At 39.1% G+C, this 16,592-nt stretch overlaps 1 protein-coding gene across 1 annotated transcript; it reads left to right on the top strand.

Moving 5' to 3' along the window:
• Positions 1 to 7,549: 7,549 nt before the first annotated feature.
• On the top strand, positions 7,550 to 14,021 carry LOC124255332 (serine/arginine-rich splicing factor 6-like). The gene is made up of 8 exons (XM_046689222.1): positions 7,550 to 7,686; positions 8,118 to 8,246; positions 9,302 to 9,372; positions 9,826 to 9,930; positions 10,441 to 10,513; positions 12,146 to 12,219; positions 12,374 to 12,490; positions 13,017 to 14,021. Exons 2-8 carry the CDS (start codon positions 8,124 to 8,126, stop codon positions 13,318 to 13,320), a joined length of 867 nt encoding a protein of 288 aa, XP_046545178.1. The 5' UTR covers positions 7,550 to 7,686; positions 8,118 to 8,123; the 3' UTR covers positions 13,321 to 14,021.
• The last annotated feature ends 2,571 nt before the right edge of the window (positions 14,022 to 16,592 follow it).

The following is a 16,592-nucleotide window of genomic DNA, read 5'->3' as shown; positions in this document are numbered from 1 at the left end:
TTTGGTTCTTGCATGATTTATATTGCATTTTAAGATCATGTGATATTATATCATGGCCTGCTTGTTCAACATCTTCGCAGAAACTAAGGAACCACATGTGTGTTCTTGCAAAAACAGCTGTATTGTAGGAACTGTTTATGGTTCTTCTGCCTTTGTTCAAATTGAAATTTTGTGTGTTAGTTTACAGGCTCCAGCACAGGTTTAATTATGTGGTGGTGGAGGGATTACCCACATCTAAATCTTGATTTAACATTAGTAGTTCTTGAACTCTCTCAAATACACCCCTGTAAAAATCCCAGAAAAACACTTGAAGTGAAGTTTAGGCTTCTTGTGCTTGTCCCAAGTAATGACATTTGTATTAGTTTATGGGGGATCATATTTGCAAAATATGGCTTGTTCTGCAGTTACATGCTCAGGTCCCTGTGTCTTTGTGAGGATTAAATTTGAAAAATATTGTTTATGAGATGACCCCCTACTCAAAATGCATCACAGTACAATACCTTATGACCTTGTCTGTGAAGCATTTCGAGTCAGGGTCATCTCAAATTTTTATATATATTTTTAAAAATCTTTAATCCTCGCAAAGACACGAGGGCCTGTGGTTACATTTGGAGCTGGGATTATATCCATATATTTGTTGCAATGCATATTTTAAACGCCATACTTGTGAATTTTGGACATGTATTGAACCGGAAGATGTTACAGTGGGAGAGATACAAGTTTGAATAATAAGTTCTTTCTCACCCACCATGAAATCTAGTTCAATATACCAGGTTCAATTGAAACCGTATGAAATTCTATATGTATTATGTACCATTTTTGGGGTGGTGGGGTAGCCTAATAGTAATGGTTAAAGCGTCTGGTCACACCGAATACACAGGTTTGTTTGGTACAAGGGTACAATGTATGAAGCACATTTCTGGTGTCCCCTGCCGTAATATTGCTGAAACCGAGGTAAAACCATGCTCGCTCCCTCACTCACTCACATACACTTTTCATGATACAGACTGTTTTAATCTTACAGTAAACGTCACTACTTGCACATCGGCATTATGTTACCCACCTGAGTGTCACTCCACACAAGGGATGTATCAAATGTATTGGATCGATCGTGTTCCTCTGTCTGACGTCATCAATCAAGTACAAGGTTCTGAAAGAAAGAGAACAATGATATTGGACACAAAACATCTTTCATTATGATACAAAACATAATCCGAGTACTGCCGAACTTTGGATAAAGCAGATCCGGCAGCTGCATTGCACACGACAGTATTGCTGTTACACTGTTGCAGGTATGTTGTAAATGAGGTATATGCAGTTTGTTACACGCAATACAGTTCATGATGAGCTCATGAATACATGACACTTTCCCTTGCAATTTCTGTCACCTTTCACCTGTCCCTGAACCACATTATCTTACCTGCTGCCTGGCCCTCCTTGCAATGCCAAAGCCCTAAACGAAGCAAGAGCTTTCCTCTGAATGTCCCATCTCACTGGGGTTATTTTTCAATTTAAATGGGTTTATTTGTGACTATCAAAAGTATATATATATTCAAAGACTAAGCGTTATTCTAAGCGAGCTCTTGCCCCTTCATCAGGTGAATGCTAAGTAAGTGCATAGCATTAATAAAAATATGCGAATTATGATATTTTCACACGACACTAGGTTGGATGAATATATAAAAATAACACTATACTGAAGGAGCCACTGAGACGACACAAAATAATGAAATAACTAACAATTTACTCTGAGTACGAGTAAACATTCTAAAACTGAAATATGGTTACAATTTACTTGCAGTCAGGGAGGAATAAGAATAAAATCCAGCGAATGTGAACAATGCCAGGAAGTTTGGTCACCATGACTACGCCACCAATCTGATTGACAATCAGACATTGTTCTCACATAATAATTGTTGTGATTGTTTCAAACATCACTGGCTACAAAATCAATCCTTGGTGTAGCTACCCCTCTCCTTATCTCCACATACTGGTTATGAAGTGTCTGTTTCTCAGCATCGGAATCCTCTGACATTCTTCATGGAGTGTCTGCTTCCATTCCTGCAGATTTTGAACAGGAGGATCTCTAGCTAGAATTTAACGCTTAAGATAGTCCCCCAGATGTTCGATGGGGTTCATACCGGGGCTCCTTGTGGGTCAGGATAATGTTTCAATGGCGCTTTGCACATGGACAGTGACGGCTTGAGAACGATGAAGTCGAGCTTTGCCATGCATGAATATCGGCTATTTCCGAGGGGATAGTTATTACCGTCGTGTCTCATTCTAATAACTTATTAGAATGAGACACGACGGTATCCAGTACTTTCTGTTGATAACGTTGGCCATTGAGCGTCGCAGGTAGTGTAATGAGATCCAACTTGCATTCATACGAAACGTAACCCCACATCATTGAGACACCACCAACGAATTCAACTTTTCTCTGAAATGCCTCGTTGCACCATATGCGACAACGATCGTCTGTAATGTGTAATCGGACCAACGAACCCTACACCATGTTGTAATTTCCCCGCGTAGCCTGCACCACTACATACGTTCCTGTCTATCGTGTAAGGAGATCGGTGATCGGTGACGTTCTCTCAGATCAGGAGCCTACTTCTGATGGTACTGCAGGCGGAGGGCCGAACTCCCGCTCTTCACTGCCGGCGTAGCTAGTCGACATGGGGTTTGGGATTGCGTCTTGGCAAACAAATTAGGACAAACAAGAAAAGCCTATAAAAGGCAGCGTTGGAGGCACCTGAGTAAATTAAGAAATTTAGTGAGAAGGACGTGAGATGATTTTAGTGAGACGGACGTGATCGCAAGTACGGTACTCCCATCTCCAGTGTATGACATGTCATCTCAGAGATCTGTGTCATGTCTAACCATGTCTGGAAATGAAGTTCATTTTGAATAATCCAAATGTATATTATAGAGAGAAATTTAACCTGAGAGACACATTCAGCCTAAATAAAAGGTTGGAGGCGTTTGTGCCTCCAGACAATAACCCCGATCATGGTTTTCCTAGGCGTTCCAGGTCGTGGATGATCCCTTAGTTCACCAGAGTGCGGCGTAAAACTAAACTCACTAAACCTTTCTTCACTAGTTGCCACGTCACAAGTCGACTGATAACTATGCGTCTGATGTTCAGGTTATCACCGATGTTGCGACAGAACATCCATGCGTATGCATGATTATTCTACACTTAAGACCATTCTACATTTAAGGTCACAACATACGTCTCGTCGTTAAGAAGCGTTAAGTTTTACCTCAAACAAAACAATTTGAAACTGACAACCAAATGAAATGTCAATCACGTTTTACTTGGTTTACAAGTAAATATAAACTGCAGCAAAGTAATTTTAATTTTATTACACAGTACAATAACAGTATAATATTCAATGATAAAAATACGTAGCTGCTACAGTGGTCAAGCTTCCATGACAAGCTTAAACTGTATATCCAGGATGTAAAGAAATCTTCACAAAACAATCGGTCCCGTGGTAATGTAAAGTGATAGAGGTATGCGCCTGCCAACTTATATAGTCTAAAGATACTTTGGAAGGGTCACCTATATCCCAGTTTCGTAGATGGATGTTCATGCTGTTGACTACTGGATTGTCTGGTCCGGACTCGATTATTTACAGACCGCCGCCATATAGCTGGAATATTGCTGAGTGCGGTCCTAAACAACAAACAAACAAATCCTATAGGACTGAAAACTAATTTATGTCAGTAATGAAGACATGTACTTGCAAAAATAAATGACAAATGAACGGCTATACAAGGATTCGGTAACGGTCAACAGGCTACCCTACATCACATAAAGTGCTGTAACACTTCGGAAGTTTGAAAGTCAGTATACTCTGGTGTACCACCCATGCATCTGCGCAACCGGATGCTCACAGTGACGACATCAGCATCAGCATCGTTGGGTCACCGCATCAGCAGGGACACGGTGATGAGAAGACTTCGTGCTCTCGGCATCTGGGCCTATCTACCTTTTCGGGCAATCTCATCAACCCGTCAACATAAACTGACTCGTCAACGTTGGGCGAGGAACGTGAGTTTGCTAGCACGTACTCAATGTTAGTGATTTGTAAGTCACAGTCATTATTTTCTATGTAATGACTAACTCTAAAATCTGAAGATTTTCAGCAGATATTCTTCTTCACTTTCAGCTATCAACTACAGACAGTATATTTCCGTCTATACATAATCCGCCCTTCCGCGTGGTGGGAAATATACTATTTCTCTTCTGTGGTCCAGCAGTTTAGATTCCCCAAAATTGGTTGACCTTACCACTAATAACGTCAATGAGGTTTTCACACTTAAAGTATCTTTATCTATGACATGTTTGGATACATATTATTCAATTTCTGTAGGATTAATGAAAGGAGAGAGATTTTGCAGTTGTGTTAGGAGAGGTTTATGAAAGGCGAGAGAGCTTTGCAATTGTGTTAGGAATGGATGCTCCTGAATTTGGTCAGACCGTGTAGCCAACAAATTCTCATGGATCCTCATTTATGACATCCATTATGTATGCAGAGATGCGTTGTGAAATGTGGATTCCAGATGCATCATCACAACTAAAGATGCATCCGAAAAGACAAGATCGAGATGATCTTTATCTTCTTACAGCGATATACGCCATCTTGGGCGAAGCATGGTAATGAGCTCAGGGGCAATCTCTTGCCAGATCCCCCCAGAACAGGAAGACAATGAAACATGTCAAGAGCTCAACAATCGCCCCGACCTATATCTCCCTCTGTTCACCTGCCCATTGCATATATGAGGAGAAATGAAGAGAAGGAAACCGGAGTCGCGGATCAAGGGAGGAAGATGGGAGTTGCTGAAGCTTCCGACCTGGTGACCGAACCTGACTCCACATTTCTCTTTTATTGGAAGATGTTTATAATGACTTAGGCAAAGATTATGCAATCAGCAATCAAACCAGTAGTCAATCAACAATTTTCAGCAATCAAGAAGGATGTTTCTCTCTTACAACTTACCATTTGCAAGGATAAGTCATTCGGGAGATTTGCAGCCTGCCTGCTACAGACATCGATGAGAGCGTTGGATACATTCGACTGGGGTGTCAACGGAAATTTATAATGATCCACCCTCCAATAAGGAATACAGGAAATATGCTGATATTTTTTCATGTTGCCCTTTTGAAGAATTGCTTAAAGGGCTCAGACTGAAAACAGGAATATCCTCTGTCAACAACAGCAAATCCTCAGCCACAATCAGGAAACCCTCAGCCACCAGCAAGAAATCATCAGTTACCAGCAGGAAATCATCAATCACCAACAAGAAATCCTCAGCCACCTAATCTTGTGATGACCTATCTTTGATAATTACTTGGATACATATCAGGCTTTGCTACCTTCACAATATTCAGAGCATGATTCGTCCGTCTCTTGTGACAGGTCTGTCGGTAGCGACCTGTCACAACATGTGATAGATGCTCACACTATTCATTCTCCGGGCAAGCGTTGAATGTTTCAGAGGCCTTTCCATCAACCTATAGTTATAACGATCCTCGGGATATAATTAAGCCAGATTTATCATATGCTGGGAGAACTGTATAGCATCATATCTAAGTATCAACCTTAAGTTAATCTTCAACCTATTCGGCAGTAGACTGAACATCCAGTGCCTCATCGTTACCTAGAGCATAGGGTGAGAAGCTACCAATTACCATTTCTAATAAAACCATTAACAATACTCGTACTGTGAGTGAAGATTTCTGCAAGCTGGTAAGAGTAAGTGAGTGAGTTGGGTTTTACGCCACTTTTACCAATATTCCAGCAATATCACGGCGGGGGATACCAGTAATGGACTTCACACATTGTGCCTATGTGGGGAATTGAACCCGGATCTTCAGCGTGACGAGCGAACGCTTTAACCACTAGGCTACCCCCTGGCCCCGCAAGCTGGTAAGACCTGTTTCACTAAGACGGATGTTTTGATATGCAGATTACAAGACACTGATCTTGATGTAAAGATTGATCTTGCAAACAGGCACGACATAGGAACATACTTTAACTGTTTGATTGCTAGATTCTGTACCTGATACCATTCATCTACAGCAACTTCATTGGTATGTCTTCAGATACCCTTTAGAAATGACCAAGTCTGGTTTGTACATAATGCTCTAAAGGCATACTCAAAATGCAAGATGCTGTGGCTGCTCAAGCTTGAATGTCAGCTCAACTTGTGTATATGCGAAGAATATATCTGCAGCTTCCATGTCCGTAACAATGGCTTAGATTTGTTGAAGAAATCGCAGGCCGTTGCTTCTGAATATTTGCCAGAATCCCGTTTCTCCAAATCCTATCGAACTTGGTTTGTCAACGGACCTCGATTTAAGACTACTTGATTTCGACTCAGGTACCAGTTTGAGGCCGATTTGTCTCTTACTGAAGAAGTTCTAATTCACTAACATCAGACCACTGGTTACTGGAAATTGTATTGACAGAATAAAAGCTTATCTTTCGTGAACGTCCAGCTCTTGGATCCCGGCCCTTAATCTGCTGATTCCATATGAAAGGTTTCGGGTTGGTGGCAGTGACGGAAACTACTGGACGAAACATCTTTGGATTCCACACACACACTTTGGGCTCTCTTTCTACCCAACAGATCCTTTAAAGATCTGACACACAGATACAGACTCCGGTTATGCTCATTACAGTATTGGATAAACACAAGTTATCTCAACTTGGAATCTCTGATTCCATTTCCGAGGACTAACTCTACCGAGTTTGAATAAATGTCTCACTCATGCAACGTCAGAGGAGGGCAAGACATTCACAAAAATCCACTTGAAATGACAGCCATGCTCCTGTGAGAGTCTTTTTATGGAACACCCTGATTTGATAATTACCTTTAAAATGATTGAAAACATATTTCACTGCTTTGTTTGTTGTAAAAATGACAAATTAGATTACAATAAAACAATTTTCTCTAGGACCCGTTTTCGGTTCCCCACATGGGTACATTGTGTGAAGACCATTTCTGGTGTCCCCCCGCCGTGATATTGCTGGAAGATTGCTAAATAGTCGTGTAAAACTAAACTCACTCTTTATTGTGCGAAATGGTCTAACACGTTTTATGTGTTTAGAAGTTTTGTTAAAAACATAGATTCTAACTGGGCAAGTGAAAGTATGTAATGATAATGTGATAATTTCCCAAATTTGGATTGTCACAGAGAATTGTTGACAAATTTCGAAATGAATTAATTTCTTAAACAAATAGACATAAACCCATATGTTCCCACATTATACATACATTTTACACAACGGTCGCGTACAGTAGTAGATCTATAGGTGACGTTTGTTCCATGATCTTCGTTTGTTCACTTTGTTTCCTTGACCACTAAGAGGGAGGTTTTGACTAAAATATAGTCCTACAATATATCTGTTGAGCATGCATTTATGAAACAGATTAGCTAGCTGCGATTGCGGTCTTTGTTCGTCGTTCCTTGGATTAGCAGACGACAGGATGTTTGTAGGTCGCTTGTGCGCATTGTCAATATTTCTGAGTAAGGACCTAAGCGGCTGAAAACGTGACCCCGTTCTTCTACGCACCAACTCTACGCAGGTTATAGACCGCACAGTGCACTTGATAGAAGAAAGGAGACAAGTGTGTGTTAATTTTGGTAGATTTTGTAGAGTTTATTTCAGAGTAAGTAACCATTTTTACCACCTTTAGGTTAGCTGAAGTCGATAGAGGTTCATGTCCTATCAAAATAACGCGTCGACGTGGCGGAAATTTTCCGCTCATTGGGAACAGTTCTCTCGACATTTTTCCAAATTTTTCTGGCTGGCTGTCCACCATTTTGTTTCGTGTGAGACAGGACAGAACAATCAAATTTCATCAATATTTATTGCACAGTATGGGACACTTTAATGACTACACTAGCATTTTGTTACTGTGATTACCTAGATGTTGGGAAACAAAACCGATGAGTATATTTTCTTAGAATAATTGATTTCTAATCGGAAGGTTATTTTAGGCGTCATTGTGGATGCTTACAGCTCGCCTCGTGTCTGTCCGCACGTATTGTGTCGACTCGTGTACGGGCACATTGTTACATAATAGTGTTTGTTTTTCAGATCAAAATGGGAACCAGATTATATATTGGCAGACTATCTAACCACGCTCGTGAAAAGGATGTTGAGCGTTTCTTCAGAAACTATGGCAGAATCCGAGATGTTATGTTGAAAAATGGCTATGGCTTCGTGGTGAGTGTTGCAGAAATCATCATTGGAAACCGAAATATCCTTCATAAACACAAATGTGATTTGTTTCTATTATGGTAAATACATCCGATCTACAGATAACGTTTTGGGTCATTGAGTTGTGTACTCTCTTGTGTTCATCTCGATTGGGTATCCTAATTTCCCTTTTAGTAAACTAATAAACTGTATCCGCTAGTGTGGGGAATTGGTTAAAATATCACGATGATTGATCCATTTCAACCAATCAATCAACAAAAATAATTGGTTAGCATCATTTATCAAATGTACATGTTACCTTTGTTAATGCACTAACAAAAAATAAAGTAAAAAGCATGTAGTTTTGGGGGGTTGTTTGGCTATGTTTGCAAATTGCACAAATGCATTTGCAAATTCACGTATTTAAAGGATGACTAGTATGTTAGGAACATAAATTCAATCATGACATGGAACGAGCTTGTAGGCCGCTTGTAGTGCTAATGAAATGTAATCACACAGACAAAACCAACTTTGTGAACATTATTGTTGATGCAAACAAGTGTTCCAAAATTGTTTTTGTTCGATTGTTCGAGAACATATTCGATTGCTTAGTCGTTTTGTCACTGTGACCAATCTTCAATTATTTGAATCAGACCACCACTGGTACCCACCTCACTGAAATGGGTATTTTGTCATTTTCCAATAATTGTACAAATATAAAGTTTAAATATTGGTTTACGTGTTTGCTATTTATATTTGATCTGTAATATGAGAAATGATATGATAGACTGCAAATTGCCAAGTTCATGTGGTGTTACAGAACCTCTCAGTATACCTCAGTTATGTTATTTATCCACCGTTATGAAAGCTAACATTTGACATTTTTGTGTGTACGCCTGTAAGATCTAATTTACTGAGTATTTACAAAAATTCAAGTTACTTGTACACAATAGACTTAATGGGAAGTGAGTTTTCACCTGAATATTTGCGTAATTTACGCATATATGCAGCTTATCTGTACTTCTGGTACAGGTTTGTATGACTCCTTGATCAATTTCACAGAAATTTTTATTTCATTTCAGGAATTTGAAGACTACAGAGATGCTGATGATGCTGTGTATGAATTGAATGGCAAAGAATTATGTGGTGAAAGGTGAGTTAGATATCGTTGCTGAAACTAAATAGGGCAGTTAAATGGATTAGCTGATTTTTGTTTCGGGAACATTAGGTTTGGAATGTCTGAATGAACAAAGTACTACTGTCAAGAATGATTGAGTGCAGGGGAGGTGATGTAAATTCTGGATTTATTTTAAAGGTATATATATGAAAAAATGGCTATGGCTTCGTGGTGAGTGTTGCAGAAATCATCATCGGTGCACACAGTGCATGAAATGAAGGCAACGGACACGACCCAGGACCAGAAGCATACCTATCTTTAGATAATAAGGCATTTGAGTTTACTGTTCCTACTAATGCTACTTGACTATGATAGAAAAGTGTAGTCCAGATTCTTCCTTTCTGATGATGGAATATTTCTGACTGCATTTAGTCCCATGTTGCTTTACTTGCAGTGCAGGAGTAGTTATAATTTTATTTGTTTTCACAGGTGTATTGTTGAGCATGCTAGAGGACCAAGAGGGGATTCCTTCAGAGATCGTGATCGTGGGTACCCCCCTCGTCGTAGGGGTGGTGGTGGAGGTGGCAGAGACAGGTACTGTTTTCCTTTAATATGGTAGCGAGGACAACTACAGATTCTTTTTCTGTTGATGGTATTTGTCAACTTCTGTAATACAAGGAACATAATTATTGGCTTCATAGCCCATGTTATTTTGTTTTTACTCCCCACCTGGCCTCATGCAATTATGAACCTCTTGTTATCAACTACATGCTGTTATTGGTGTTAGTCTGATCTTTGTCACAACATACTATCTATATATACTTCTCATCACTTGGTTGTAGTCACTTTTACTTATCTTGACAATGGTGCAAGAACCTACACCGAAAAACATCGCTCTATATAAACAAGAAGTTGTGATCCATATACTATGTTTCATTGTTGAGGAACACAATGTTTGATACTTTTTCACCTGATGAAAAGATAAGAATATGCTCCAAGCATTTTGCCTTGTTTAACATAAGTTGACATCCATTAAGATAAATATTCCCCTGTATGTACATCACTTCTCAATGCCATTTAAAGATTATCTTATGTGTTTTGCAGTCGCTATGGGCCGCCTACACATACAGAGTACAGGTTGATCATTGAGAATCTTTCATCAAGGGTTAGCTGGCAGGTGAGTTACTTACTGTTTTTAGTCCATGCATGTTGTATCCATTGCCTCCTATTTTCAGTTGCAGCATTAGAATTTATTTTATAAAACAAGGAAAATATAGAAAACCCCTTTTAGATAATGTGTAGTAATATGGAACTGAATTGTTAATATTTTGGAAAGAGAAGAATGTTAATTATTTGTGTTCCATTGTTTTTGGCAGTTACTAATTTTAAAGATGTTATCTATCTTCCCCCAAGCTCGGGAGACTCGCTGAAGCCTGATGGGGTCACTGGGTCTCGAACTTGAACCAAGGTCCTTAGGTCTGAGAGGATTGCCACTAGCTATCGGCCTAGGTCAGGCAGGCATACAGGCAGGCAGGCAAGCGCTGTCGGACTGTATCACAGGGTCTTACTGAACGACACAGCCAAACTGCACTTGGTCTCTCTGCAGGTCTTAATCTAGCAGCATGCCATTCTACACTGGTCCTTTCTGCTTCAAGGGGTGTCCTCCAGAGTCTGGTTTCGGGTCAGACGAAAAACCAAATTTTAGTTTTCAGAAAACTTTGGGAGATCTGGCTCAAAGAAACCCTATTGAATTAAAGAAAATGCAGTCACTCATTGGGGACACGGTCTTCCAAGCTCTAGCTTCCTCTCAGGTTCCTTCTCCAGTCAGGGTGCTCAGTCGGTTGCCTTGGCGATCGACTGGGGCACCATACAGGACAGGTCCATCCCTTGGGGTCTATTCGCATCCATCTTATGAGCAAGAGATCAGATACTGGCCCTACTTGTTGGGCACTGGCTCCAGCCGTCAACCCGAGGTCCATTCTTGCAGAGCGTATATAGGGTCCATACCTGCTTTGGCCTTTGAGAAATGAGCTCTTGATTAAGGGAAAGTACAGAGGTAATTGTTTTGAATGCTCCTATTATGCTGAAAGTAGGTATAGGGGAAATGAGTGATGAGTATCATCTATAATGATATAAATTTTATCAGATGGAATTGTAATTTGCCATAAATGTTGTGAAACTTCTAAGTACAATGAACGATTTCAACTTATTACTAATTTGAAGCCTTTTAATAACATGGGGATACTTTGCTGATATCTATTAACCTTTTTTCATTATTAACGAACTTCAGTTGGAATTCACATTTTTTGTAAAACAACAAGTCTTGTTGGTACAAGTTGTGATGGGTCAGGGAGTGAACATATGGCATTCTTTCAGTTTACATTATGAAATTTATATGTGTAGTGATGTGAATACTCTAGCTGTTTCTGATATGCGAAATGATACAGGGTATTGTACCTAAGGCAGTTCGTGGAGCTCTGCTACATATTGGATAAGCAATCTGAATGAGATTATATGGAGTTCGACATTTCTGAAGAAAATTTATGGTTTTCAACTGACTTTGTGTTACTGGTTTATGGAAGTAAGCAGCCTTTCATGCACTTGTTCAATGTAGGGTGTTTACAAGCTTGATTTTGTTTTCATTGGCATGTAAGAACAATGAAAAAATCCAGAAACTGCTTCAATATTTCTTTGTTTAGTAGGGCTGGTAATTTCAGGTATGGAGAAGCTGTATGCTGTTGTGGTAAGATTATCTTTTCTTCACAAAAGTATGTTCCCATGTTCTGTAATTATTCTTTGTGTGTTCAAGGACCTAAAGGACTACATGCGTCAGGCGGGTGAAGTTACATTTGCAGATGCACACAAGAAGCACAAGAATGAAGGGTGAGTTTCTGATGTATTTAATGGTGACATGATCACAATTGCAGCTTGATTTCTATTTCGTGACCATCTTCTTGTTTAAAATCTTTATCATTGCATGACAATAAAATGCAATCTATTTTCTACCTTACATTGTTGTGAATTATTTTTATTTCAGAATAGTGGAGTTTGCTACATACTCAGACATGAAGAATGCCATGGAGAAGCTAGACAACACTGAAATCAATGGAAGGAAAATCCGTGTAGTAGAAGACAAGCCAAAGAGGCGTGGCCGGTATGCTGACTTTTCTTGTATTCAAATTGATTCTTATAATATTCAAACTGGTGGTTTGTTTTGATTGGTGAGAAGTAGTGGAACCATTTCACTGAGTGATGTTGGCATCGGATGTTGTATATTTATACATCACAGCATGAAAGATGATTTCTAAGGGTTGGTTATTTGGGGTTTTTTTTAACTTTGAACAAAGTCAGGAGACATGTGGAATAATTCTTTAAGATGAGATGTATGTTTTATCAAATCACCTGACAATGTTGAAATTTTCACTGGTGATGCATGAGAGTGAAAATGTTATATGCCAGGTCTCTCTTGTTTGTATTTGTTTGTTTTTTAGGAGTGTTATGTTGTCTTTTTTCATATATAGTTATGACAAGCTATATTGCTTGTGTGAATACCAATACTTACTTGTTTAATAATTACACTTTTTACATACTAATCATGATTGTTTCTAAAGCATAATTTGATATGTTATTTAGTGAATAGCTATAGAATTGTACTCTGCATTTACCCTTTACCATTCCAGTTCATACTCCAAGAGTCGTAGCAGGAGCCGAAGCCGTTCCCGATCCAGATCCCGAAGAAGCCGATCAAGGAGTCGCTCCAGGAGCCGAAGTCGCAGTCGCAGCAGGAGTGCTAGTCGCAGCAGATCAAGGAGTAGGAGTGAATCCCGTTCCAAGAAGATGGACAAAGATAATCGTGATTCTGCCAGCCCATGCAAGGGCAGGTCTAGGTCCAGATCCCGTTCCAGATCCAAGTCTCCTGACAAGAGGGATGCATCACCAACCAGCAATGGGGATGACCGAAAGGATGATGACAAGGATGACTGATCTACATTGAGAACTTAAATCTGCTAGTATGAACTGTGATCACCATAGCGTGCATGGATTGTAAATAATCACAGAATTGTATTTGACAATTGTGCTGATGGCTGTGCGTATATTCAAGATCTAACATTTTTTACCAGACAGATCCAGGTGATATCACTTGTTTGACATGCATTCATAATGAGCAGTTTTAATTTGTCGTGTAAATGTAAAATGAACTGGTATCATGTAAATATTGTGTTGTCCTTCCCAAAGTGTACATGAACACCAAATGAATAATCGCATTTTGCGAATGAATTTTTATCCCCTTTCTTCAATTCACATGGGACAGCTCAGTTGGGTAATTTTTTAAAAATAGTATTTTATTATCTAATAAAGAACCACACTTCATATTTGACCCAATACATTTCTTCCTGACAAACAATTGTGCCATTGCATGCCATGGTTCAGTGTACTTGAGATATGGGATGGAAATCTTCCCGAAGTTCTTGATGCACAAGAGGGTGAAGGGCAGTGCTACAGATATGATTGAGTTCACCTTTAAATTGTCCAAGACATCAGTTTATTATATGAAATATTGTGTAATTATTGTGAATTGTTTTAACATGTCTCTTTCAGTCATGCATTTCATCATTTCACTTTTATGTCATCCATTTTGTTGAATTATTTTATGTGTAGATATTAAACTATGATCTTGGAAATAAGATTTGTGTTTTCAAATTATTTTCCAAGTAGTGTCCAGATAGATTGCTTGCATCTTTTCTAGATATTTCAGTTGGTATTAATATTCAGAAAGACCTGTGTTTTTGAAGCTTTCATTTTAATTTTAAGTCATAACTTCTTTACACCATATTAACCAGGCTTAAGACAAAGCACATGTATATTCACACATTATGGCTTTGTGTTTCGTAAGAGTTTTGAAGGTGGGTCTGATAATTTGTAAGTGAAGTGGGGCTTTTTATATTGTGTATGTTTTCCTTGTGTACCCAATATCTGGACAAAGAACAATGGTTGTGAAATGTTTGGACCTTTGAAACAGTATATATATAGGTTCACACATATATGTGCACCTCACTCACACACAAATAGTCAGCATGAGAGTTGGCCACCCTCACTGAAGCTGGAATATGGCTGACTGCAGCATCAAAGTACATGCCATGTCTACAAATTATTGAAAAAATTGATTCATTACATAAGCTTATGTGTAAATGTATTTTAATACAGAACATCTTGACATAACATACCCACTGAAATGGATAAATATGTTAAAGAAGAAAGCTTGGACTACATTTTAATGAACATTTGGGATATATTTTTGGAGATAATAGTTTTGGCATCAGGATATAGTCATCTTAAATTGTCAACAGGTTACTTTTCGGGAGTATAAGAACCCCCGCCTTTCCCGGTAGTCTAGAGGTCACCATAACACTTCATCCTAAACAAGACCAGAGGTGAAATAGTAATAACCAAAAAGGTCAAGTCAGAATAAAGATTTTGTATGGCCCTCTCAATTTCCACCATTCGGAGGGCCTGACCTGGTATAGGTATGGGTAGTTGACGACATAACAGCATTGCAACATTGTTGATAATGTCTTCAACTTCCCAAATTATGGGCTATATGGCATTGTATTGTAAGATGAATATGGACGCATTATACCAAGTTCAAATTATGTGTAGGTTACACATGTGGTGAGTGAGTTTAGTTTTACGCCGCACTCCGCAATATTCCACATATATGGCGGCGGTCTGTAAATAATCGAGTCTGGACCAGACAATCCAGTGATCTACAGCATGAGCATCGACCTGCGCAATTGGGAACCGATGACGTGTCAACCAAGTCAGCGAGCCTGACCACCCGATCCATCGCCTCTTACGACAAGCATGGGTTACTGAAGGTTCATTCTAACCCGGACCTTCATGGGTCATGCTACACATGGACACCGATTGGTACATATGTGTTGGGTCACTAGCAAGGGTAAAAAACACTAAGTGTAATACCATTTCAATTAAGATAACATGTCCAAATCTTCTAAAATGGTATAATTGGAAGGCTGTCTCTCAAAGATAAATTCTGAAATTGTCCTTTTGGTCCCTAATGTTATCTGTAGCCTTGACATACCTGTTTTATCTGATTACACAACACCAAACATATTTTGTGTAGAACACTAATAGCCACGTTATTTTACTCATCGAATTAAAATCAAATACATCTATTCGTTACCTATGATGAAATATCATGCTGTCCAGTATTGAAAAGTCTATAGTTCACAAACAATTATGGAAAGCACTTGACTTATGCACTTTCATTGAGGTTAATAAAACCAAACTGCCATGGTGATGACACTGAGACGATAAACTTGACTAATACAATTATCAATGTGCTTTATGTTCCTGTATGGAAATCGTATTGTCCACCCATCACTGAGGTATGATCAAATGTTGCAAAATTGCTCCGAAAATCGATTGATTGAAGAAATTATAGATAAAACAAATCAATATTCCTAGCACAGACTTGTTTAATTTGTTTGATATTGTACACGTTTCAGTGGGCTGATAGAGCGAAATACACTGCTATCAAATTGATTAAATTTGTCCATGGATACAGTTTCAACACACTGTAACAGGTGCGCTGTAGACACGTTTTACATCCAGATGTACCACCTGTTCCCCATTAATCACTTCGGGTCTGCATATGGGTGACATTATCTCAGTTCCAGAAACACGTTATAGGCCATGCATTACGTAACGGATGAACAAGCGAACATATAATTATATGTCCATATATTTCTATCGTTGTTACCTTCTGACGTCGGATCTTTCCGAGCTTCTCTGAAGATCCTGTGTGAAACAATGAACAACGTTTCGATATCAGTATGGTACAAGCTTCACTCTACAGGCGACCCGTTCGTTGCATGCTGATGCTGTTGTTAATTAATTCCGTCATTACTGTATCAGTTCTTTGGGCTTTATTTGCAAAAGGTAAAAACACTGCCCATGAAATATTTTCAATTATCCATACAGTTCCTGTAACGAAAACGGAACAGCCACATGAACCTTTACCACGGCCTGAACAAATCCTTGTTGCAAGAAAAGAGTCCCCGATTATCAGTGATAATGGAGGCACTCCACATGTGCAGAAAACTGTAAATGGATTAAGATACGATTTGCGAGTGCGATCGAATCATTCTCGGAAACTGATAGTTTGGTATAACTTTCCACATTGGTGGGGCAGGTCTTTCTCGTCGAGTGTAGACCATTGTGCAGTCAATAACTGC

Source organism: Haliotis rubra, unplaced genomic scaffold (assembly GCF_003918875.1).
Source record: "Haliotis rubra isolate DU_JTF1 unplaced genomic scaffold, ASM391887v1 Scf6, whole genome shotgun sequence".
In the NCBI taxonomy this organism is placed as follows: domain Eukaryota; kingdom Metazoa; phylum Mollusca; class Gastropoda; order Lepetellida; family Haliotidae; genus Haliotis; species Haliotis rubra.
This window is presented reverse-complemented; position numbering and strand designations above follow the sequence as displayed.